This window comes from Callithrix jacchus, chromosome 18, assembly GCF_049354715.1.
Source record: "Callithrix jacchus isolate 240 chromosome 18, calJac240_pri, whole genome shotgun sequence".
Classification (NCBI taxonomy): Eukaryota; Metazoa; Chordata; class Mammalia; order Primates; family Cebidae; genus Callithrix; species Callithrix jacchus.
This window is the reverse complement of record NC_133519.1, coordinates 10739428-10765490: the sequence shown is the minus strand read 5'-3', so window position 1 is coordinate 10765490 and position 26063 is coordinate 10739428. Positions and strand designations below refer to the sequence as shown.

The 26063-nt window shown below is 40.0% G+C and overlaps 1 protein-coding gene across 26 annotated transcripts in view; it reads left to right on the top strand.

The window, feature by feature from the left end:
- The window catches only part of ARNT (aryl hydrocarbon receptor nuclear translocator), a 63928-nt gene that overhangs the window by 11681 nt on the left and 26184 nt on the right, over nt 1–26063 (top strand). For 6 of the 26 annotated variants that reach the window (XR_013529355.1, XR_013529354.1, XM_078355552.1 and 3 more), the window contains exons 2-6: nt 6512–6623; nt 12681–12725; nt 16872–16916; nt 20227–20271; nt 22678–22891. Coding sequence is in view for 24 of the 26 variants with exons in the window: in XM_078355552.1 (XP_078211678.1) it covers nt 6512–6623; nt 12681–12725; nt 16872–16916; nt 20227–20271; nt 22678–22891 (461 nt within the window). In the remaining 2 variants the exon portion in view is untranslated. Of the gene's footprint in view, nt 1–4131; nt 4245–6511; nt 6624–12680; nt 12726–16871; nt 16917–20226; nt 20272–20386; nt 20453–22677; nt 22892–26063 lie in introns of those variants that run through there. The other 20 variants (XM_078355565.1, XM_078355563.1, XM_078355562.1 and 17 more) reach the window with 8 other exon arrangements.

Genomic DNA, 26063 nt, shown 5'->3' with positions numbered 1-26063 from the left:
AGAATTGCTTGAACCTGGGAAGCAGAGGTTGCAGTGAGCCGAGATCGTGCCACTGCACTCCAGCCTGGGTGCAAGACCACAAAAAAACAAAACAACAACAACAACAAAAGACCTTGGAGCAACGCCTTCAAAATTCTGAGGGAAAATAAATTCTAATTTAGAATTCCATACCTAAGCAAACTATCAATTAGTGAAATAAAAGAAAGATATTTTTATATATCCAAGGTATTCCTACAGCTTTTCAGGAATCCACTAGACAATAGGCTCCACCAGTAGGAGAGAGTAAACCCACAAAGTGGAGATGTGGAATGTAGGAAATAGGCAGTACCACACAGAAGAAAAATGAAATGTAGTGTGCATACATTGTTGTTAGTTGTCCTGTTTCCAGTCTAGCTCGCTCACTCTCACTTGCCTGGTGTTCACTAGACTGCAAGACCTTTGACTGATACTCTCCAAAGAGTAAATCTGTCTTTCGTCAGGATGGGGAGGGGTAGTTGCCTTGTTTAGAAGGAATAGAGAAGAGGATCTAGGAATCCATCTGTGTAGTAAACAGATGTTGAAGTAATTCTCCTTACTTTTACTTCATTCACCCCACCCTGCATACCCAGAGGTACCTGGAGCCACCAGCTTCTGAGACTTTGGGGATTCCATAGTGTAAATTGAGTTGTTTTTCTCCTTTTTCCCTTGTCAGTTCAGGATTTAGTTCTTGTTGATCTCCCAGGGCAATAGCCCATTTTATCTCTAGTTACAAAGAAGTTATTGCTCTTCTTCTCTTATTTTTTCCATCCTTGTGATTTTATGTCTTGTGTAAAAATTCTTTCCTGTGTGTGAGTGAGAAGAGAAAGTAGATCCAGCTAGATATATTTAATCCACTATCCTTACTCAGAAGTTGCATAGTTTAAAATTTAGAAGTAACTACCTTTTCATCCTGCCATCCTCATTTAGGCCTTTATCACCTTGTTTTTGATTAGTCTTGCCTCCCTGCTTCTGTTCAAACTTTAAATCTGTCAGATTACTTTTAATTTGTATTTTCATCTTGTTTGACTTAAAGTTGTATTTTTGTTGTTGAATCTGATCCAGGTGTTTCATCATGGCCTTCAAGGCTTTCTCTCGGTTAGCACTTGATAGCACTTTATAGGTCTTTTTCCTTACAGCTCTTCACAGTTGCTGTTATGTGCAACCTAATGACGTTTTGGTCATCAAAGGACTGCATATATGATGACGGTCCCATAAGATTATAATAGAGATGAAAAATTCCTGTTGCCCAGTCACATCATAGTTGTCATGAGGTCTTAGCACACCTTTTCTATGCTTAGATGTGTAAATAGTTACCATTGAGTTATAGTTGCCTGTAGTATTCAGTATAGTAACATGTTGTACAGGTTGGGAGTAATAGGATAGACCATAGAGCCTAGGTGTGTATGGCTATACCATCTAGATTTGTGTAAGTTTACTCAATGATATTCATACAATGTTGAAATCTCCTCATGACCCATTTCTCAGAATGTATCCCTGTTGTTAAGTGATGTATAACTGTAATTGCATAACTCTCTTTAGATTTTCTCTTTTCTTTTATCTACATGGAATGCCTTTTTTTTCTCCTTTACTTTTTTTTCTTTGAGGTGGAGTTTTGTTTTTGTTGCCCAGGCTGGAGCGCAGTGGCGCAATCGGCTCACTGCAACCTCTGCCTCCCAGGTTCAAGTGATTCTCCTACATGAGCCTCCTGAGTAGCTGGGGTAATAGGCACCTGTCACCATGCTCAGCTCATTTTTTGTATTTTTAGTAGAGATGGGCTTTCACCATGTTGGTCAGGCTGCTCTCAAACTCCTCACCTCAGGTGATCCACCTGCCTCAGCCTCCCAAAGTGCTGGGATTACAGGTGTGAGCCACTGTGCCCAGCCTTCTTTACTTTTTTTAAGGCCCATCTTGATTTACCTTTTTGAAACTTCCCCATGGGCTGGTTGCCTGCCTGCCTTATTTCCTTCAGTTTCTTCTTCATACTGAGCATTTTCTCTGCAAGGGACTATAGCAGGCCTTGATTTAAACCAGGATTATCTTTCCTTCTCTGAATTTCCCTAGCACTCTTTTTTTTTTTTTTTTTGAGACAGAATCTTACTCTGTTGCCCAGGCTGGAGTGCAGTGGTTTGATCTCTGCTCACTGTAACCTCTGCCTCCCAGGCAGTTCTCATGCCTCAGCCTCCCAAGTAGCTGGTATTATCAATGTGCACCACCATACCTGACTAATTTTTGCATTTTTAGTAGAGACAGGGTTTTGCTGTGTTGGCTAGGCTGGTCCCGAACTCTTGACCTCAAGTGATCTGCCCACCTCAGCCTCCCAAAGTGCTGGGATTACAGGCATGAGCCACTGTGCCTGACCTCCATGGTACTCTTATATCCTGTATAAACTTATTACTAAAAGTATGATTTTTTTTTTTTTTTTTTAAATGGAGGCAGGGTCTCATTGTTGCCTAGGCTAGTGGTTTTTTTTTTTTTTTGAGACTGAGTTTCACTCTTGTTGCCCAGGCTGGAGTGCAATGGCGCGATCTCGGTTTACTGCAGCCTCAGTCTCCTGGGTTCAAGCAGTTCTCCTGCCTCAGCCTTCCAAGTAGCTGGGATTACAGGCATGTGCCACATGCCTGGCTAATTTTTGTATTTTTAGTAGAGATGGGGTGTCTCCATGTTGGTCAGGCTGTTCTCAATCTCCCAATCTCAGGTGATCCACCCGCCTGGGCCTCACAAAGTGCTAGGATTACAGGCATGAGTCATTGTGTCCCACCTGCCTAGGCTAGTTTTGAACTCTTGAGCTCAAGCAATCTTCATGCCTTGGCTTTCTAAAGTGCTGGGATTATAGACATGAGCCACTGTGCCTAGCCCTGAACTTTTTTTTTTAATGGAAACAAATATTTTTTCTGAGGAAAGTAATATATGCTCACTATTTCAAATTTATAGGCTGAGATATAAAAATTAGCAGTAACATAAAAATATGCTCAACCTTAATGTATGTTAAACTCACAGCGATAATCCTTTTTTACCAAGAAAATGACCAAAAATTTGAAGGATTGCCAAACCATAATGCTGTTGGAGATATGGATAAATTGATGCAGTCATTGAGGCTCTAAATTGGTATAACTTCCTTGATGGGTAATTGGCAATCAAAGTTTTAAATGTGCCTACCCTTAGGCCCCGGGGAGTCATTTTCAGAAATAATACGGAAGTGCTGGCACCTGTGAATGAAGATACACAATGATGTTCATTGAAACATTATGATAGTGAAGGTTTGAATGTCATAACTTTACATTTATAGTACAGAGTACTATGTAACTATTAAAAAGAATGACCTATACCTGTATTTATTGTCATAACAATATATTGTTACATGGAGGAGAAAAAGTTCAGAATAAATATAGATGGTCCTCGACTTATGGTGGGGTTATGTCTCAATAAACCCATCGTAAATTAAAAATATCCTAAGTCAAAAATGCGTTTAATACACTTAACCTATTAAACATTATAGCTTAGCCTAGACCACCTTAAACGTGTGTAGAATACTTACATTAGCCTACAGTGGGCAAAATAATCTAACTTAAATTTTACTTTATAATAAAGTGTTGGATATCATGTAACTCACAGAACACTGTACATTATGCTGAAATTGTAATGGGTTCCCATCATCATGAAGGTGGAAAGGCCCAGGTGGAACCATTGTAAGTCAGGACAGTTTGTATAGTATGACCTTTTTTTTTTTGGTGAAAATTACCAAAACCCTGACTGGGTGTAGTGGCTCACACCTGTAATCAGGCACATACATGTATGGCTAATTTTGTTTATTTTTTGTAGAGATAGGGTCTCACTATGTTGCCCAGGGTGGTCTTGAACTCCTGGATTTAAATGATCCTCCTGCCTTGGCCTTCCAAAGTGCTAGCCTTACAGGTGTAAGCCACCATGTTCAGCCCCAATTTCTTTATCTGTTAACTTGTAGATAGACACTTGGGTTGCCCTCACCCTTGACTATTGTTGAGTAGTACATCTATGAACATGGGTATACAAATGTTTCTTTGAGATCCTGCTTTTGATTCTTTCTGGTATATACCCAGAAGTGGAATTGCTGGATCATGTGGTAATTCTATTTTTTAATTTTAATTTTTTTTTTTTTTTTTTTTGAGATAATGTCTTGCTGTGCTTCCCAGCCTGGTCTTGGACTCAGGATCTTCCTGCCTCAGACCCCTGAGTAGCTGGGACTACAGGTGTGCACCACTGCACCTTGCTTTAGTTTTAATTTCTGGAGGCATCTTCATACTGTTTTCTATTGTGGTTACACCATTTTACATTTCCACTAGCAATGCATAAGGGTTTTAATTTCTCCACATCCTTGCCAATACTTTATTTATGTATTTTTGGATAATAATCATTTTAATGGGTATTAAATGCTTTCTCATTGTGGTTTTGATTTGCATTTTCCTAGTGATTAGTTATGTTGAGCACTTTACATGTATTTATTGGCCAGTACGATATCTTCTTTGTAGATATGCTAATTCAAGTTATTTGCCCCTTTTAAAATTGGGTTTGCTTTTTCTTGAGTTGTAGGAGCTCTTTATATATTTTGTTTATTTTTTATTTGTTTATTTTTTTTTGAGGTGGAGTCTTGCTCTGTCACCCAGGCCGGATTGCAGTGATCTCAGCTCACTGCAACCTCTGCCTCCTGGGTTCAGTTAATTCTCCCTTCCTCAGCCTCCCTCCTGTTGGCCAGGCTGGACTTGAACTCCTGACCTCAGGTGATATGCCTGCCTTGGCCTCCCAAAGTGTGTGAGCCACCCAAAGTGTGATTACAGGTGTGAACCACCGTGCCTGGCTGTTATTTATATATTTTGGATATTAATTCTGTGTTGCATATATGATTTGAAAAATTATTTTCTTCCTGGCATGGTGGCTCACACCTGTAATCCTAGCACTTTGGGATACTGAGGCGGACAGGTCACCTGAGGTCGGGAGTTCTAGACCAGCCTGGCCAACATGGTGGAACCCCATCTGTACTAAAAATATAAAAATTAGTCAGGCATGGTGGTGCATGCCTGTAATCCCAGCTATTTGGGAGACTGAGGCTTGAGAATCACTTGAACCTGGGAGTCAGAGGTTGCAGTGAGTTGAGATCACACTATTGCACTCCAGCCTGGGTGACGGAGTAAGACTCTGCAAAAAAAAAAAAAAACAAAAATTTATTTTTTTTATTCCATAGATTGGCTTTTCTCTCTGTTGATACTGTTATTTGATGCACAAAATACTGTGCATTATACAGTACGAACTAACAAAAATAATGAGGTGTGTGTGTGATTGTGTGTAGATAGATATGCATGATGTATATTTAAATGACAAGAGCAAGTTGAAGAACAGGCCTCCTGTTTTACTAGAAAAAAATGCAAAAATGTACCTTTTTTTTTTTTTTTTGACAGGGTCTCACTCTGTTTTCCAGGGTGGTGTGTAGTAGCGCAATCACGGCTCACTGCAGCCTTGACCTCCCAGACTCAAGTGATCCTCCCACATCAGCCTCTTGAGTAGCTAGAACAGTAGTCATACACCACCATGCTGGATAACATGTATTTTTTGTACAGATGGGGTTTCACTGTGTTGCAAAGGCTAGTCTCAAACTCCTGAGCTCAAATGATCTGTCCACCTTGACCTCCCAAAGCTCTTGGATTACAGGCATGAGCCATTGTGCCCAGCCTGTACCTGTTTTGATTACAGAGTTTGGTATATATAACCTGAGATAAAAAATCAGAGATAAAATGTACTCAAGGCTGGGCTCCGTGGCTTACCCCTGTAATCCCAGTGCTTTGGGAAGCTGACATGGGAGGAGTGCTTGAGCTCAGGAGTTCAGGACCAGCCTGGGTAACATAGTGAGACCCTGTCCTACAAAAAAAAAAAAAAATCAACTAGGTGCAGTGGTGCCCACCTATAGTACCAGCTACTTGGGAAGCTGATGCAGGAGGATAACTTGAGCATGGGAAGTTGAGGCTGCAGTGAGTCATGATCATGCCACTGCACTCCAGCCTCGGCTAGATAGAGCGAGACACTGTCTTTAAGAAAAAAAAAAAAAAAAAAAAAAGACCACGTGCAGTGGCTCATGCCTGTAATCCCAGCACTTTGGGAGGCCAAGGCAGGCAGATTACAAGATCAAGAGATTGAGACCATCCTGGCCAACGTGGTGAAACCCTGTCTCTACTAAAAATACAAAAATTAGCTGGGTGTGGTGGCATGTGCCTGTAGTCCCAGCTACGCAGGAGGCTGAGGCATAGTGAGCTATGATTGCACCTATGCACTCTAGCCCAGGCAACAGAGTGAGACCTGGTCTTAAAAAAAAGCAAGAAGAGCAACCTGGATACGAGAATTTGGGATTTTTAGCAAACTGCTGAGATTTTGTCTATAGCTTGAACTTTTATTTTGGCTAACTTGATGATACTGATGATAAGCAAGGACCATCTTTTAAAAAATGTTTACTTCGTTATTTTCTTGACAGAAATGACATCAGATGTCCCATCACTGGGTCCAGCCATTGCCTCTGGAAACCCTGGACCTGGACTTCAAGGTGGAGGAGCCATTGTCCAGAGGGCTATTAAGCGGCGGCCAGGGTGAGTTTGAGTGTAGTGTGTCATGAATGTCTCTCCAGAAACCAGCTTCATTTGTTTAGTTGCTGAACCCACGTGGCTATTCCTGACCACTCTTCAACTTGATTACTTACTGTACCACTGTCGTATAAGTCTCCTTAGTCCCTGAATTTTTCCTTATGAACAATTTATGTTTTTATCTAAGTTTCCTGTAAGCAGTTCTTTTTTTAAACCAAAAATTTCTGTAAGATAAAGGACTGTAGCTAAGCCCAGAGATTTCACTAGACCTAAGAAAACTGCTGCTTTCATTAAGCTTTGTGTCTGTATTCTCAAAATCATTTTGATAGGATGCTTTTCTGAATTTAGAGATGCTGAGCTCTAGAATAGCTCTCTTCTAAGATATCGATATGTTGCTTGGTTTGGAATAGTCCATTCAGTTCCAAAAGTATTTAGTAAATTCCTAATTAGTGTTAGGGCATTGTAATGATCCAAGTAGGATGCACAGATAAATAAGACACAGTCCTTGTCTCAAAGCTTGCTTGTGTTCTGACAGAAATAATTATTATACACATAAAGATACGATAGACTATGCCTAGTTTTTTTAGAAAGGAACAAATTTGGTGCTGTGTTTTTCTGTGTATGGAAATACACATTTGGTCATTAAAGATTGAGAAAAAATTAAGAAAGAAGGTTGTTTTAGAGGGGCCTGGAGGAGTGGGCACTATTTTATTTACTTTTTGGTATTAAATTTCCCTTTTACCTTTTTTTTTTTTTCTTTGTGACGGAGCCTCACTCTGTTACCAGGCTGGAGTGCAGTGGCACAGTCTCAGCTCACTGCAACCTATACCTCCTGGGTTCAAGCGATTTTCCTGCCTCAGCCTCCAAAGTTGCTGGGACTATAGGTGTGTGCCACAACACCTGGCTAATTTTGTAATTTTAGTAGAGACGGAGTTTCACCCCATCTCTGACAGAGTTTCAGGCCAGGATGGTCTCGATCTCTTGACCTCGTGATCTGCCTGCCTTGGCCTCCCAGAGTGCTGGGATTACAGGCGTGAGCCACCATGCCCAGCCTTTCCTTCTTTTTCTTTTTAAAAATTATGTAGCTAATTACAACCAGTCTTTAGGTTTTTGTCCCACCAATAGTAATGGAAGAATGATGCCTGGGTTAAATGGTAACATGAGTAACATATTAGGACTTGATATATGTTCAGGAGCTTTACACATTTTAACACATTTGCTGAAGCATAAGGTAAATAAGTAACTTTCTAAGATTGTAAAGCTAGTAAGTGTCAGATGTAGGATATAAACCTTGCTAGTTTAGCTTTGTAGTTTACTCTTTTAAACACTGTGTTATGGTTACGTATAGTAGCAAAAAATTAGAAGTATTATAAATATTAAAATTAAGGGATCACTTGAGAAAGTTCTAGTATATTTAAAATGGAATGCTGTGTAGTTAGGAGTGACATATGTTTCAGTATAGAAAAATGTTCACAATCTATTAAGAAAGGTTATGGTAGTATTTCACTATAAAAAAATATGTAAAACATGTACATAGGAAAAAACACTGAAAGAATACACAGATTTCTGTGTAATAGTATTATGGGTGATTTATGGTTTCTTTTGTTTTTGATTTTTCAGATTTTCTGAAATGAACATGTATAATTGGTAATCAGAAAAATATATTAAAGGAAGTCTTAACAATTTTTTTGTTGTTGTTCTTTTAGAGACAGGGTCTTGCTCTGTCACCCTGGCTGGAGGGCAGAGGCACAATCGTGGCCCTCTGCAGCCTCAAACTCTGGCCTCAAGCAGTCCTCTTGCCTTGGCCTCCCAGAGTACTGGGATTACAGGTGTGAGCCACCTCACCTGTCCTAAAAGAATATTTAATGTATCTTTTATTTTTATTTTTATTTTTTTTTGAGACAAAGTCTCGCTCTGTCTCCAGGCTGGAGTGCAGTGGCGCCATCTCAGCTCACTACAACCCTCACCTCCCAGTTTCAAGCGATTCTTCTGCCTCAGCCTCCTGAGCAGCTGGTTCTATAGGCGGGCACTATCATGCCTAGCTAATTTTTGTATTTTTAGTAGAGACAGCATTTTACCATGTTGGCCAGGATAGGCTCACTCAATCTCTTGACCTTGTGATCTGCCCACCTCGGCCTCCCAAAGTGCTGGAATTACAGGCATGAGCCACCATACCTGGCCTAATATTTATTTTAAAGAAAGATTGGAATATACAGAAAGTTAGAAAGAACAATAAAATGGCCAAAATGTACTTCCATGTTTTTTAGTGCATGTCCTTCAGTCTTTATATATAAATTGTTTTCAATAGTTATGTAATTATATAGGTTATATAGCCTGGTCTTGTCATTTCTTTTTTTCTTTTGAGATGGAATTTTGCTCTTGTTGCCCAGGCTGGAGTGCAATGGCATGATCTTGGCTCACTGCAACCTCCACCTCCCAGGTTCAAGTGATTCTCCTGCCTCAGCCTCCTGAGTAGCTGGGATTACAGGTGTGCACCACCTTCTCTGGCTAATTTTGTATTTTTAGTAGAGATGTGGTTTCTCCATGTTGGTCAGGCTGTTCTCCAACTCCCAACCTCAGGTGATCTGCCCCCAAAGTGCTGAGATTATAGGCATGAGCCACTGCGCCTGTTCATTCTTTTTACTTCCTATAAATAATAAGCAATACACACACCACACACACACACGAGCTCAGATTACAGGCATGAGCCACCATGCACATCCAGTCTTTTCACCTTATATAAATAATAAAAAATACACCCCCCCCAAGGCACACAACACATTTTAGAGGCAGAGTCTTGCTCTCTTGCCCAGGCTGGAGTGCAGTGGCATGATCATGTCTCATTATACCCTCAAATTCCTGGCCCCAAGAAGTCCTCCTACCTCAGTTCCCCAAGTAGCTGGGACCACAGGCATATGCCACTGTACCTGGCTAATTTTTTTTTTTTTAGAGACAAGGTCTCATTACGTTGCCCAGGCTGCTCTAAAACTACTGTGCTTAAGCAGCTCTCCCACCTCAACCTCCTAAAAAGTGTTGGGATTACAGACGTGACCTACTTCACTCGGCCCTTTTTAAAAAAGATTGTTATATATTCTATATTAACATAATTTTTAAGGGTTGCATGAAAGGATGTACTTCCTATTTTGGGTTATTTAAATTGTTTTGAAGATTTTGCTGTTATATATAATGCTGCAAAGAACTTCTTTGTACCTAAACTTTTTTTTTCCTATTTCATATTATTTATTTAGATTCTTAAAAATGGAGTTATTAATGCCAGCACTTTGAGAGGCTGAGGTAGGAGGATTACTCAAGCCCAAGAATTTGAGACCAGCTTAGGAAAAACGGCAAGATTTTTTTTTCTTTGACTTAGCAATTACTTTTCCCTCCCTCCATCCTTCCCTCCCCTCCCCCCCTTCCTTTATTTTTTTTTCTTTTGAGATACAGTTTTGCTCTTATCGCCCAGGTTGGAGTACAATCTCAGTTCACTGTAGCCTCTGCCGCCTGGGTTCAAGCAATTCTCCTGCCTCAGCCTCCTGAGTAGCTGGGATTACAGGTGTGCGCCACCACACTCAGCACATTTTTGTATTTTTAGAGATGGGGCTTCACCATGTTGGCCAGGCTGGTCTCAAACTCCTGACCTCAAGTGATCCACCTGCTTTGGTTCCCAAAGTGCTTAGATTACAGGCATGAGCCACTATGCCTGGCCCCTTTTCTTTTTTGAGATGAAGTCTCACTCTGTCACTCAGGTTGGAGTACAGTAGCCCAATCTCGGCTCAATACAGCCTTAACCTCCTAGGCTCAAGGCCTGCTACCTCCCCCCGCCCACCCCCATCCTCAAGTAGCTGGGACTACACATGTGCCACCATGCCTGGCTAGTTTTTGTATTTTTTGTAGAGACGGGGTTTCACCATGTTTCCTAGGTTGGTCTTGAACTCTTGAGCTCAGGCAGTTTACCTGCCTTGGCCTCTCAAAGTGCTGGGACTATAGGTGTGAGCAACCACACCTGGCTGAGATTTTTTTAAAATAAAAAAATTTAGGACCAGGCCCTGTGGCTCATGCCTGTAATCCCAGCACTTTGGGAGGTTGAGGCAGGTGGATCGTGAAGTCAGGAATTTGAGACCAGTCTGGCCAAGATGGTAAAACCCCTTTGGTGGCAGACGCCTGTAATCCCAGCTACTCAGGAGGCTGAGGCAGGAGAATCGCTTGAACCTGGGAGGTGGAGGTTGCAGTGAGCCAACTGCAGTTGCACTCTAGCCTGGGCGATGGAGCAATATTCTTATCTAAAAAAAAAAAAAAAATTAATTGGGTGCTGTGGTATGCTCCTATAGTCCCAGCTAGTTGGGAGGCTGACATGAGAGGATCCCTTGAGCCCAGGAGCTCAAGGCGGCAGTGAGCTGTGATCATGCCGCTCTAATCTAGCCTGAGCAACAAAGTGAGACCCTGTTTCTTAAAAAGAAGGAAAGAGAGAGAGAGGAAGAAAGAATTGGAGTTATGGGTAGATAGGTAGGATTTTCACAGGTGATCAGGGGATTCAGGAAGGAGGAAGAGGAGCAAACCCTTTCAGGATTGATGCTGTATGTATACTTCAAATGCAACCCATCTAGAGGCCCATAATACCGAGTTATCCCACTAGTAGAAGTAAAAAGAGTGATCTCTAGGTTAAGGTGGTAACATGAGCAATATTTTGGTTCAACAGTGTACAGAGGCCGGACCCCGTGGCTCAAGTCTGTAATCCCAGCACTTTGGGAGGCCGAGGCAGGTGGATCACGAGGTCAACAGATCGAGACCATCCTGGTCAACATGGTGAAACCCCGTCTCTACTAGACATACAAAAAATTGGCTGGGCATGGTGGCGCGTGCCTGTGGTCCCAGCTACTCGGGAGGCTGAGGCAGGAGAATTGCCTGAACCCAGGAGGCGGAGGTTGCGGTGAGCCGAGATCACGCCATTGCACTCCAGCCTGGGTAACAAGAGCAAAACTCCGTCTCAAAAAAACAAAACAAAACAAAACAAAAAAACAGTGTACAGAGATTACAAGGGGATTGGCCTATTTTATTCTTTATAATCTTTCCTAAACTCCTTAAATGAAATTCACCTCTTCTTTCACTGAATGTCTATAGCATGTTGATTGTACACCTTATGTGGCACTTCCCTATTCTTATTTGTTTTATATTTGTATTTCTCTAGGTGAAGAACCCCTTGAGGGGAAGGTTCTTGTTTTTACCTCACCTAGCACAGTGTCTTGACTGTACTATATAATACATGTTTATTAGATTAATGAAGGAAAGAAACATTATCTAACAGTCTTCTTAGGCTGAGTCCCTCATTTGTGTAAGATCACTGTTTTGAAAGATGTTTCAGAAGTTTAGTAACACAGCTTAGAGAAGACTATAGAAATGAAACATGGACCCGAATTATTTATGTTAATTTTTTTCTTATCTTTTCTGAGTGGATTCCTGCTCCGTTTATAGAGGTTGTAGTCTAATGCCAAACTTTGGCAAAGATTGACTGCTACTCTAGGAAACTGTTAAGGTCGCAGAAGGTGCTTTTTTTCTATTGCCCAGTTTTGTACTACTTTTTTTCCTTTTTTGAGATGAAGTCTCGCTGTTGTTGCCCAGACTGGAGTGCAGTGGCATGATCTCGGCTTACTGCCACCTCTGCCTCCCAGGTTCCAGCAATTCTCTTGCATCAACCTCCCAGGTAGCTGAGATTACAGGTGCCCCCTACCATGCCTGGCTAGTTTTTGTATTTTTAGTAGAGACGAGGTTTCACCATGTTAACTAGGCTGGTCTTGAACTCCTGACCTCAATTGATCCACCCACCTCAGCCTCCCAAACTGCTGGGATTACAGGTGTGAGCCACCGTGCCCGTACACAATTTTGTACTTCTTTGCCTAGTTTGGCCCTATGAGGAAGAGGTAATGTAGCTGTGTTTGACTTCTGCCACTTCCTCTTTTTCTTCTTCAGTTTGGGTGGGTGTATAGGTAGCTTGTGTTGAGAAATTTTAATTTCTTAATGTTCTGTATTATCAGCAGGCTTAAAGTATTTATTGTTGGCTTTCCTCAGGCTGGATTTTGATGATGATGGAGAAGGGAATGGTAAATTTTTGAGGTAAGAGACTGAAAAACTTTCCTTAGATGTCTGATGTTAAAAATTAGTTTTTATACTTCTGACTTGTAAATTTTTTTCCTTAGGTCTAAGGAGAGCACTTCATTCTAAAACTATAAATCATATCATATCTCAGAAAATTTTTAAGCATTTCATTAATATCTCTGGAGAAAGGACCTCAGTAAGGAGAGGATAGCATTTACAAACCCTCTGTATCAGTTCTCTATTACTTTGTAGCTTAAAAAGAACAACAGTTTGTTATTTCTCAATTCTGTGGATTGACTGCATGTTTATTCTGCTTATCTCACCTGGACTCACTCATAAGACTGCATTCTCAGCTTGTCAGCTGAGAACTGGACTCAACTGGGATGGCTGGGTATTTCTTTCTCTGGTTTTTTTAACCTCAAGGAGACCAGACTGAATTTCTTCATTTGGTGTTGGCTTCAATCTACAGTGCAAGTCCCAGTGTGCAAGTGCTTACCCAGCCTCTGCTGTATGACATTTGCTTATGTCCCATTGGCCAAAGCAAGTCATATTTTCCAGTTCTGAGTGTGTGAGGGGGTTACACAAGGGAGTACATACTGGGAGGTGTAATTCATTGGTTGAGGGGTCATTAACCTACTACTCTGTCATACCCTCTGATACCTGTTGACTCCTGTTACAGGTAGCAGGAATTGGAATTTGTATTTAATGGACTATTTATTTATTTGTTTGTTTTGACACAGAGTCTTCCTCTGTTGCTCAGGCTGGAGTCCAGTGGAGTAATCTTGGCTCACTACAACATCTGCCTTCCGGGTTCAAGTGATTCTTGTGCCTCAGCCTCCTGAGTAGCTGGGACTACAGGCATGCACCACCACACCTGGCTAATTTTTGTATTTTTAGTAGAGACGGGGTTTCACCATGTTAGTGGTCACAAACTCTTGTTCTTAAATGGTCTACCCACCTTGGCCTCCCAAAGTGCTGGGATTATAGGCATGAGCCACTACGCCTGGTCTATTTTATTATTTTTTTTGAGACAGGGTCTTACTCCGTCACCCAGACTGGTGTGCAGTGGCACAATCTTGGCTCACTACAATCTCGACCTCCAGGGCTCCAACAATCCTCCCACCTCAGTCTCCCAAGTATCTGGGATTACAGGTGTAAGCCATAATAGCTGGCTAATTTTAAAATGATGTTGCCCAGCCTGGTCCTTAACCCCTGGATTCAAGTGGCTCCCACCTCGGCCTTCCAAAGTGTTGGGATTACAGCCTTTGCCACTGTACTTAGCCTCAGAATGAACTTTTTAATATTTTGATGAAGGAGTTCTTCCAGAAAAGGGAGGTATTCTTGCTGAAGACCCATCGCTTGTCTTGTTTTTAAGTAAGAAAAGCAGTAAGACTCAAAGAAAGGAAGATAATTTTGACTGCAACCTGCTTTTTTTCTTTCCAGAGTTGAAAATACTGCCCAGGTAGTCTGTACGTTGCCAAGTAACAGACATTTGAGATTTTTTTTTTTAATGACTTAATTATGTTGGTGCCTAGATTTAATATCATTTATTTATTTTCTTATTTATTAGTTTATTAACTAAGTTTCTTTTTTTTATTGGGAAAGTAATATAAGTGTATTTTATTACAGAAATTTCAGGCTAGGCATGGTGGCTCACCTGTATTCCCAGCACTTCAGGAGGCTGAGGCGGGAAGATTGCTTAAGCTCAGAAGTTCAAGACCAGTCTGGGCAATATAACAAAACTCCATCTGCACAAAAAAAATTACAAAAATTAGCTAGATGTGATGGTGTGTGCCTGTAGTTCCAGCTATTTGGGAAGCTGAGTAGCTGGAGGATGGTTTGAGTCCTGGAGGTGGACGTTGCAGTGAGCCAAGGTTGTGCCACTGCTCTCCAACCTGGGCAACCTTGTCTCAAAAAATATATATATATAAAAACACCAAAATTTAAAACAGTACAGAGTTATATGCAGTGAAAGCACATCTTTTCACTTTGGACCTTCAGAACTCTTGAGACAACTACAGTTTCCAGTTTGTTGAGTATCCTTCCAGAAATATTCAGTGTGTATACAATTGTATATAAATGTGTATGTGTGAACGTACACATACTCATCTCACCAGTTTTTGTTTTTATGCAAAGGAGGTCCATATTGTAAATTGCTTGCCATTGTTTAGTTTTATAATGCTTCATACAGTTAATACATCTACTTTTTTTATAGTAACATTTAAAGTTAAGGCTCATATTTCTGGCTACTGACTAGTTGATGAACCTTGCCAAATACTCTTGAAAACAACAACCGTGACTTGGCCATCATAAAGAAATAGTTGCAAGTGGAAGTAATTCTCTAAGAGGTCTCTTGAGACTTAATGAGTCTCAATAAACGTGAAGAAGGGAAGAGATTTCAACTTCTGGAAAAGATAGACTTTTTCTAAACAGCTTGAGAACTCCTCCTATTGAGAATCCTGAATTATAATGATATATGCTATTTGTGGAACTTCACTGTGTATGAAAGATATGAGGGTAACCATTAGTCTTTTTTTATACCTGTCAATTAGCTCTAACCCTGAGTCATTGCTTCCACAAAATCCAGTAGTCACAACTACATGCAGATCCAAAGAGAGGTTCATTCATCCTTTTTCTAACCATAGAAAAACACTATCATAGTTTATCTTACCAAGTGGGATTATTATACCTGAGAAAAGCACCACCAAATTCCCTTTCCCTCTTCTTTTTTTTTTAGACCAAGTCTCACTCTTTTGCCAGGCTGGAGTGCAGTGGCGTGATCTCAATTCACTGCAGCCTCCACCTCCCAGGTTCAAGCAATTCTTCTGCCTCAGTCTCCCGAGTAGCTGGGACTATAGGCACGTGCCACAAACCCCCGGCTAATTTTTGTATTTTTAGTAGAGATGGGGTTTCACCATGTTGACCAGGATGATCTCAATCTCTTGACCTCGTGATCTGCCTGCCTTGGCCTCCCAAAGTGCTAGGATTACAGGTGTGAGCCATGACACCCGGCCTCCCCATTTTTTTTTCTGGGTATTTGTATATAAAATAATTGAAGGCAGAATCTTGAATAGATACTTGCACACTCATGTTTATTGGCCCATTTTGTGTAATAGCTAAGAGGTGGAAGTAACTCAAATGTCCACTGACAGTTGAATGGATACAGAAAATATAGTATGTACATCCAAGGGAATATCATTCAGTCTTAAAAAGAAAGAAATCCTGTCATATGCTGCAAAATGGATGAATCTTAAGGACATTATGCTAAAAGAATGAGCCAATTACAAAAAAGACAAATACTGTATGATTCCACTTACATGTGGTATCTACAGTAGTCAAATTCATAGACACAGAAAGTAAAATGGTGGTTACTAAGGGGCTGGGGTGAAGGAGAAATGAGAAAATGCTGTTTAATGAGTATAGAGTTTCAGTTTTGCAAGATGAAAAAGTTACTAGATATCTGTTGCATGACAATGTGAATATGGTTAACACTACTCAACTATGCACTTAAAAATTGTATATGGTGGCTGGGCACAGTGGCTCACACCTGTAATCCCAGCACTTTGGGAGGCTGAGGCAGGCAGATCACCTGAGATGAGGAGTTTGAGACCAGCCTGACTAACATAGCGAAACTCCCATCTCTACTAAAAATACAAAATTAGCTGGGCATGGTGGTGCATGCCTGTAATCACACCTACTTGGGAGGCTGAGGCAGGAGAATCGCTTGAACCTGGGAAGTGGAGATTGCGGTGAGCCGAGATCATGCCATTGCACTCCAGCCTGGGCGACAGAGCGAAACTCTGTCTAAAAAAAAAAAAAAAATGACATATGGTAAAGTTTATGTGTTTTTTAACTGTAATTTAAATAACCCCCAGACTATTGCTTACTTTAGAGTAGTGCTGACAGGCCAATCAGCTGTGTTATCATTAGATCATTGTCTTTTTTTGGTGTGTCTGGTAAGGGTAATGGAAATACCAGAAACCTGACAAATAATAATTGTGGGTCTTTTAAGTTCTATGGGGTACTGTTGTTATTTCTATCACTTTGTGATGCTTTTCCATTGGCTTTTTTTCTATTGAATATTTCAACCCCTTTCTAGTTTTCATTTCACAAATGTATATAATAAGTGTAATGCTTTGAAACAATCCTTTTCTTCTCCTTCAGGTGTGATGATGATCAGATGTCTAACGATAAGGAGCGGTTTGCCAGGTAATACAGTAGAGCATCTTGATCCATGTTGTAGAACCGGGCAGTCCTAGCATGTTGACTTTTAATTTTTTCTGGATGAGACCGAATTTCTCTGTCCAATCTTTTTCCTGTTTCGAAGTATGTGAAACTTAATATTATAACTATCATTTATGTTCAGGTGGCATGGCTTCAAATTAGCAGTATATTTTATACAGTGTTTTTCTGTGTATGTGATAACTAAAGCAGTGTCCTTGTGAGGTGTCCATAGGAGCACAAATTATGGATTTTGTGCTTGTATTTATTATTAAATGGATCTACAAATAATAGGTATACAGTTAATGGTTTAGTTACTTAATTTTTTCGAGATGGAGGCTCACTCCATCACCCACGCTGGAGTGCAGTGGTACAATCTCAGTTCCCTGGAACCTCCGCCTCCTGGGTTCAAACTGTTTTCCTGCCTCAGCCGCCTGAGTAGCTGGGATTATGGGCATGTGCCACCATGCCTGTCTAATTTTTGTAATAATTATTTTAGCGGAGATGGGGTTTCACCATGTTGGCCAGGCTGGTCTCAAACTCCTCACCTCAAGCAGTTCACCCACCTCAGCCTCCCAAAGTGCTGGGATTATAAGTATGAGCCACCGTGCCCAGCCTATTATTTTATTCACACACACACACACACACACACACACACGTACGTATGTGCACACACACACATGTTTTAGAGACATTGTTTTCACTGTATTGCCCAGGCTGGAGTACAGTGGCATGATCATAGCTCACTGCAGCCTCGAGCTCTGGTGTTTCAGTGATCCTTCTACCTCAGCTTCCCATATACTGGGATTATAGGCATAGCCACCATGCCTGGTTGGTCCTGTTCTTTTAAAAATGACAGTAAGAGACCAGGTGTGGTGGCTCATGCCTGTAATCCCAGCACTTTGGAAGGCTGAGGCAGGCAGATCATTTGAGGTCAGGAGTTCAAAACCAGCCTGGCCAACATGGTGAAACCCCATCTCTACTAAAAATACAAAAATTAGCCAGGCGTGGTGGTGGGTGCCTATAATCCCAGCTACTCTGGAGGCTGAGACAGGAGAATTGCTTGAGCCCGGGAGGCAGAGGTTGCAGTGAGCAGAGATGGTACCATCGCACTCCAGCCTGGGTGTCAGAGCAAGACTTCATCTCAGGGGAAAAAAAATGACAGTAAGGAAACAGTGTTTGTTGCAAGTAGAGTTTTGATTGAAATAAACTGAAATTTGTTTAAATTACCTATCAAGATGATGAAATATACTTTGTTTTCTATTAAATTCTTCTTAACTCAAATATCAGTTTTCTTTTCAGAAAGTTTATATTAAATATCATTAGGCAATACATTATTTCTTTTTAAAAAATGAAGTGTGCAGCTACCTCAGAAAAATGAATAATCTATTATTTCAAAATCCAGTGCTTAACTGAGCACTTAGTATTTATTTGTTGCTGATGCTCCTGGTCTTGGGAACATACTTTGAGAACCATTGATGTAGAGAGATAGGAGAAATAGTTTAAAACTATTCTGAAGTGGTGAGATGCCATCTCAGGCTTGGAATTAGAGGGTATTATACAAAATGCATTGTAGGGTTATTTCTCTTGTAGCAGTTACAGAACTGATTAAAGAGATGGACTGTAGGACTACAGGGAGGTAGATAGGAAGCTACTGAAATAATATGCAGCTATAAAATTATGACGGGCCAGGCTAGAGTGGCAGTGGCAGGAGGAAATAAGTGAACTTGAGAGGTTTTTGAAGCATAATTTATTTATGTAGGCTAGTTGAAGTCGATACTTCTAAAGTCTTTAGGATGTGAACCATATCTAAAATGAGAAGTTAGTTTTTTGAGCTTCATTAAAAAGTCAGGCCATCAATTATTATTGGGAGTACAGTTTCACAGTATCTTGATGAAATTTCAAAAAGCCAAGAAAACATGACCTGAATGATTTTAGTCTTCATTTGTCCTGCTTAATAATGTACATATATTTCATTCAGAATTATTGAGGTGGATAAAGGATTATGGATCTGTAGTACCAGTAGCAATAGAAATGGGAATTTTGGATGCTTAACTTTTTTTTCAAACAACAGAATTCATTCATATGATTTGTTAAGGAGTGCACCTCATGTATCCTCCTTGGGAATTTAATAGAGGGTCTTCAAAAGGTGAAAATTGCTCAACTTTTAAAAAAAAAAAAGTTTATAGTTTGTTAAGGAGCTATCTAGAAGAAATCACCCAAGGAATGTAAAACTCTGAACTGCTGAATATTACTCAGTTCTCCTTCTCTTGTCATCAGAATATATGCATAAATTTTTACATTCCTCTTCACTGTTACTGTGTTATTTTCTATTGATCGTTTGTTTTATAAAAACGTTCCCGATAAGTTATTGTATTTGCCATTTTTAATAGCTAAATAATCTTTCAGCTTGTTAACCTGTCATACTTAGACATTTTATTCAGGGCCTCTTTATCTATATAAAATAAATACATTTAAAATGGAATTGGCACATTCCTGTCACACTGGCCTGCCAACACCTTGCCATTTCTTCAGTTGCCACTAATCATTACAATATCTCAGTTTTCTGGAACAGTTTAGTGATGGTTCTTTGTATCCTTCTCCAGTGGCTATACTGCAGAGAAATGGTAAAGGGACAGAATCAAAGTTAAGAATTATTTTAGGAACAAATCAATAATAGAGGAGAGGCCAGAAACCTAGCTCTTAGTTTTATTTATATAATTTCTCCAGTGGAATCTGGTTGGTTATTTTGTCATTGTGTGGCACGCGCCTGTGTTGTTTGTGTGAGAGGGAGAGAGAGAGATTATATTTGTGATCACTTGTTTGATACTCTCATCTTTAATTTACTCTGTCTTTAGTTTTTTCATTATAGAATAGCACATGTAGATATCATTTTCTTTCCAGATTGGGAGAAGTGTATGAAAATGATATTCCTGAATTCCCTTGCTTGGTTCTTGTTCAGACTCTATATATCTTTGGTCCCTACAGAGATTGATTGGCAAAATGCTTTCTGTGTTTAGATCATGTTAATTTACAATATATATTGGCTTTGTTTTTATGTTGACTTTTATAAGTTACTTTTTCTTTATCCTAACAGATGACTTTGTAGAGTTACAGTCAAGGTTCCTTCCTATATTTCCATTTCCCTCCTCTCTTCTCTCTATCTGTTTTATTCTATTTCCTTTTCTCTCTTCTTTCTCCTTTTCTTTTTCTTCCCTCTCTCTGTTTTCCCTCCCTCCCTCCTTCCTTCCTTCCTTTTTATTTTAATTTTAGCTTAGTTCATTAATTCTATTTTTAGGTCGGATGATGAACAGAGCTCTGCGGATAAAGAGAGACTTGCCAGGTAGGAGAACAGTGTTTTTAGCATGATGAAGCAGATGATGCTGCTTTTTCTATCCTTTTTCTTACTCTACGTTTTCTTTCCCTTTCTCTTTGTATTTTTCCTTATCTGTGGCAAGAGAGGACAAGATTTTTTAGAAGTTTGGGTGTAACAGGAACTTTGGCTTCCCCCCATCAGAAAGTGGGTGAGTTGAGGGAACTTTGCTTAGGGATTTAAGAAATTGCTATTCAAGTTTTTTATCTTTTTCTCTTTATGTCAGCACTACGTTTCCCAGAACAAAAAACTCTTAGAAATAATACGGTTATGCCAGTTGGTGCTTTAACAGGGAAATACTCTTTTTATCAGAAAATGAATAAATATATCTGTATTGGTGATTAGTTCCCAGTATTTAGGCTTCAGCATTTACTCCACACCTTTAGGAAACTCACACCTATTTTCCTGTGTACACTCACAGCCTAGATTATTCTCACAACAGAACTAGTGTTGCTTTGGTGACTGAATCCTTTCTTGTGGTAATTTCCTAGAAAAGTTTTAGCTTCCTTGATGTGGCTATTTAAAAGACGGTTTCTGTTACATGTCAGAAATCTGACATGTAAGTACAGAAGATGAGTACTTTATGTAGTTTGAGAGTAGAATTTTATGTCTTAGGCAAAGTGTAACTAAATATGGACCTATGTGGTGAGACCCTTTTTGCCATTGAGAAAGGAGACTCTAGAATCCTCTTTGGAGATGTTGTCCATAATGTAGAAATACTACAGAAGAAATATACCCAGACTTTTCTGTTTTTTAGTATCTGTGATTTAGGGGTGACTTAGGAAATAGATAATAGATACCAATACCTATTTTTACTATTTTCCCCCTTTTTTCTACTATTTGCTCTTTAATCTGGGCCACAAACTCATTTTGCTGCCAGTTTAACTCAGGCTTCTTACTAACCCTTTCACTGTTCAGCAAATGTATTTGGGATGATAGGTGGAGAAAACGTTGTATTGGGAAGAGAGCAACCTGGGAAAAGTCACTTACCTACTTGACCTCCCTTTGCTCTTTTCAGAAAGAAGAGATTTATGTTAGATTTTTAGTTTTCTTTCCTTTTTTTTTTTTTTTTTGACAAAACTTTTGTTCAAGTAGAATTCTTAGGTGGTAACAGAAATAAATAAAAAAGGTAAAGCAAATGTTTGAGTAGAAGCAGAAATGCAGCATGTCCCTTGGTTATCTCCTTGAGGTTATCTCTTGGAGGACACTGAGAAACCTACTGGGCTTTTAAAAATTCCTGTTTGAAAAATACTGGATTATTCCTGCTAACATTGATATCTTTCTGTCTTAATTTTGAGGAAGTCAGTGTTGGACTGTGGTCTGTTTACCCTGGTGAGATCCAAATAGTCTCTGGCTGGACTTTTAAGCATCCCCCTCTCCACTCCACTCCCATTTCCCAGTTAACTTTGTCCCATATGGGACCTTTAGTAGATGGTATCTTAAGTCTTGTAAGAAGTTTAGTGCACTGGCAGCACACCCAAATAAAGAAGGTAGGACTTTGTGGGCCAAATAAAACTTCAAAATCGTCAAATTCTTCCTTCTAATGTTGCAAATAAGAGAGAGGCTCGCCTCTTATAGACTGAGGAAATCTATACTATACTATCAATTCTTGTATCAGCTATGGAGCCACATACTTGAGTTGGCAAAAATTAGTCCTTTTATTTTCTAACCTTTAAATAGTTGAATTAGTAAAGGTGGGAGTTAACCAAGCTGGGGTTATATGTTCCAAAGGAACTTAAGTGAGTAAAATCAGCATTTAAAAATACTGTCATTTCTTTTTTTTTTTTGAGATGGAGTCTCACTCTGTCACCTAGGCTGGAGGGCAGTGGTGCAATCTTGGCTCACCACAGCCTCCACCTCCCAGATTCAAGCGACTCTCCTGTCTCAGCCTCCTCCCGAGCAGCTGGAATTACAGGCACATGCCACCATGCCCTGCTAATTTTTGTATTTTTAGTAGAGACAGGATTTTACCATGTTAGCCAGGGTGGTCTCAAGCTCCTATCTTTAAGTAATCTGCCTGCCTCCATCTCCCAAAGTGCTGAGCTTACAAGCGTAAGCCACCGCACCTGGCCTGTCATTTCTTAAAACAGTTTTTGTTCTGAGGGAGTGGTAATTTACAAAGGATGTGAAGTTTCCAGGAAATAGAGGGAAGGGAATTACATTATCTGCTTGTTCTCTGACTGCCTTATTAGCTCTGTTTCATGCTTGCTTTGCATGAGAAGGTTGGCAAACCTTGTTTTAACTTCTGAGACTTAAGCATCACTAAATCTGAATATCACAGTCTTCAACCCCTCACTTGGTATCCATATCACTCTCCTTGCTACCAAGTGACCAGATGTGACCACCCGGATGGGGCTTCTCTCTCTCTCCATGCAGGGAAAATCATAGTGAAATTGAACGGCGGCGACGGAACAAGATGACAGCCTACATCACAGAACTGTCAGATATGGTACCCACCTGTAGTGCCCTGGCTCGAAAACCAGACAAGCTAACCATCTTACGCATGGCAGTTTCTCACATGAAGTCCCTGCGGGGAACGGGCAACACATCCACTGATGGCTCCTATAAACCATCTTTTCTCACTGATCAGGTCTCTGGGACTTAAAACTGAGAGAATCTAGAATCTGGGTGAATCTATTGAAAGTTTTGTTTTTTTGGACAAGAATTCAGCTTTTCAGGAAAAGGTCAGACAGTGGGAAAATGAATTTCAGTCCTTGGCTATAACATTAATTAGGATTGGGACAATGAGAAGTAGAGAAGAGTTGTGAAAACTCTTTAATAAACGAATAAGTATTAATATAGCATATAGAATGGAAGAAGACCATGAATATAGCATGCAGGATGGAATCACAGAGGAAATGACTATGTCCATGGAACCAGTTCTCTTCCTTGCCTTTAGGGTTCTAGAATATGGAAGAAATCTATTTTCATTCCTGAAGCAGTGTCTAGTTTTAGTAATAGAATGAATCCTTCCCTCGTGTGGTGATAGAAGAACTGAGAGTCTAATTGTTGTTTAGGGATTTGCTCTGTTACATTTGATGTACTGTGAAAAACAGAGAAGGCATAATCATTTTCTGCCTTTCAGGAACTTCATCTGAATGTAAGTATGTGAGTGGCAGGATATCACAGAAAATGATAGGAAAATGCATAAAGAGAGGAATTTTAAAATTAATTTATTAATGTTTTTAATAATTTTGTGTGAGACTAGATAGACATATACTAAAGAGGTGGCTACAATGAATAGAATGGCTATGCTTGAGTGAGGATGGTTAGGGAAGACTTCTCAGGGTAAGGAAGCCAGGTTCTATCTTGGTTATTAAAATAACATATGATCATTGCAGAAAAGTTTGGAAAATATAGGAGGTATAAGGAAGAAAAAATTTGCTTCAGTATCAATAAAATATTTCCTTAATGCCAGCAATTTAATCAAAGGATTAGAAAGAAGGAGAGAATATAGTTTTAGAGAATAAGAATTTTCCAAATAGGATGGTCTACTTAAAAGCACATATATATATATATTTTTTTTTTGAGACAGTCTTGCTCTTTAGCCCAGACTGGGGTGCAGTGGTGCAATCTCTGCAACCTCCGCCTTCTTGGTTCAAGCGATTCTTCTGCCTCAGCCTCCCGAGTAGCTGGGACTGCAGGCATGCACCACCATGCCCATTTAATTTTTGTATTTTTAGTAGAGACAGGGTTTCACCATGTTGGCCAGGATAGTCTCGATCTCTTGACCTTGTGATCCACCCGCCTCAGCCTCACAAAGTGCTGGGATTACAGGTGTGAGCCACTGGGCCCAGCCAAAAATACATACTTTATAGCTGTATGCATTGGAATAGTTCATATGCTCTAACAGTATCTGTGCAGGTATTCAACAAACTCTAGTTATGCACCTTTTGTGGGCAAACCAGGTGTGTGGTGCTGTGAGGAATAGAAAAAATGGTAAGAGAAATGGTTTTCTAGTGGAAACAGACATGTAAATAAATAAACATAGAACTAGTTCTATAATAGAAATACAGTAATATATTCTGTAAAATACAGATGGAAAATGAGTTGGGGAGTGTTGTGGATTTTGGGAATCACTTGAGCAAAAACTTAGAAGTGTGGAGTAATTGGGTTATGCAAGGAAAATCAAGTGGTTTAGCATGTTTTTGGGAGATAATAGGAAGGTAGGCTGGGATCTAATGATGGAATGTTTAGGCATTAAACAATTTAGATTTTAATTTTTATGCAGTGGGGAGACATCAAAAATGGTTAGCATATTTGGAAACATTATAAGGATGGATTGAAAGCAGGGCAACTACTTAATTAGTTTTGGCAAAAGATGACTAGGACAGTGACAAAGCATTGGAAAGTAGAACTGATAAAGCTAAGTTATCACCGAGAGAATAGTTAGATCTTGAGACTTCTAGCTTGGGAGGACGGTGTTAAGAAAGTAGTAGAAGAGCACGGCAGGTTTTTTAAGAGGGAAATAATGATTCAGGTTTGGGGATGTTGATGTTGAGTTACTGGTAGAATATTTATAAATCTTTTACAGATACTTGAAATTCAAGTCAGCTGAAAGCTCAGGAAAAATAATCAGGAGGTCTAGGGATACAGACTTGGGTATTATTTTATAGTAGGGAAGAGAATATGATTTCCCAGGAAGAAAGTGTGATATTTATAAAGAGGACTTAAGATGAACATTGGGGCCAGGTGTGGTGGCTCACGCCTGTAATCCAAGCACCTTGGAGGCCAAGGTGGGTGGATCACCTGAGGTCGGGAGTTCAAGACCAGCCTGACCAACATGGTGAAACCCTGTCTTTGTTTAAAAAAAAAAAAAAAAGATGAACTTTGGGGCTGGGCGCGGTGGCTCATGACTGTAATCCCAGCACTTTGGGAGGCCGAGGCGGGTAGATCATGTGGTCAAGAGATCGAGATGATCCTGGCCAACATGGTGAAACCCTGTCTCTACTAAAAATACAAAAATTAGCTTGGCGTGGTGGCGCACGCCTGTAGTCTCAGCTACTTGGAAGGCTGAGGCAGAAGAATTGCTTGAAGCTGGGAGGTGGAGGTTGCAGTGAACTGAGATCGCGCCATTGCACTCCAACCTGGCGCCTGGCAATGGAGCGAGACTCTGGCAAAAAAAAAAAAAAGATGAACTTTGGAAATGTCTACATTTAAAATTTGAACAAAGGAAAAAAAGTCTGAAATGGAAGAGAAAGCAAAAATTGGAGTACAGCCTCATAGAAGAAGGTAGGGAAAAATAAAATTTAAAGGATAAGATGGACAGCATTGTGAGACTCTGCAGAGAGTTGAATAAAGTGTGAAGACCCGGGAAAAGGGACTTGATTTGGTAATTAGGAGGACATTAGTAATCGCCTAAAAAATATATATATATATGCTGTTCCTGACAGAACAAAAACCAAACCAAACAAAAAAACAGTAAAGTGCAGATTGCAGTGAGATTGAGAAATAATTGAAAGGTAAGAGGAGAAAGCCAGTTAATATAATACTATTCTTAGTATAAGCTTGCTGCTGAAAAGAGAGATGGGGTGGGTCAAGTTGAGGGAATATTTATATAGAATCGAGAAAACTTGATCTTTTTTTTTTTTAAAGATGGGGTTTCACCATGTTGGTCAGGCTGGTCTTGAACTCCTGACCTCAGGTGATCCACCCACCTTGGCCTCCAAAGTGTTTGGATTACAGGCGTGAGCCACCGCGCCCGGCCAACTTGATCATTTTTATAGGCTTGAGGGGAAAGAGAGAAAGTGGGAATATTTGTT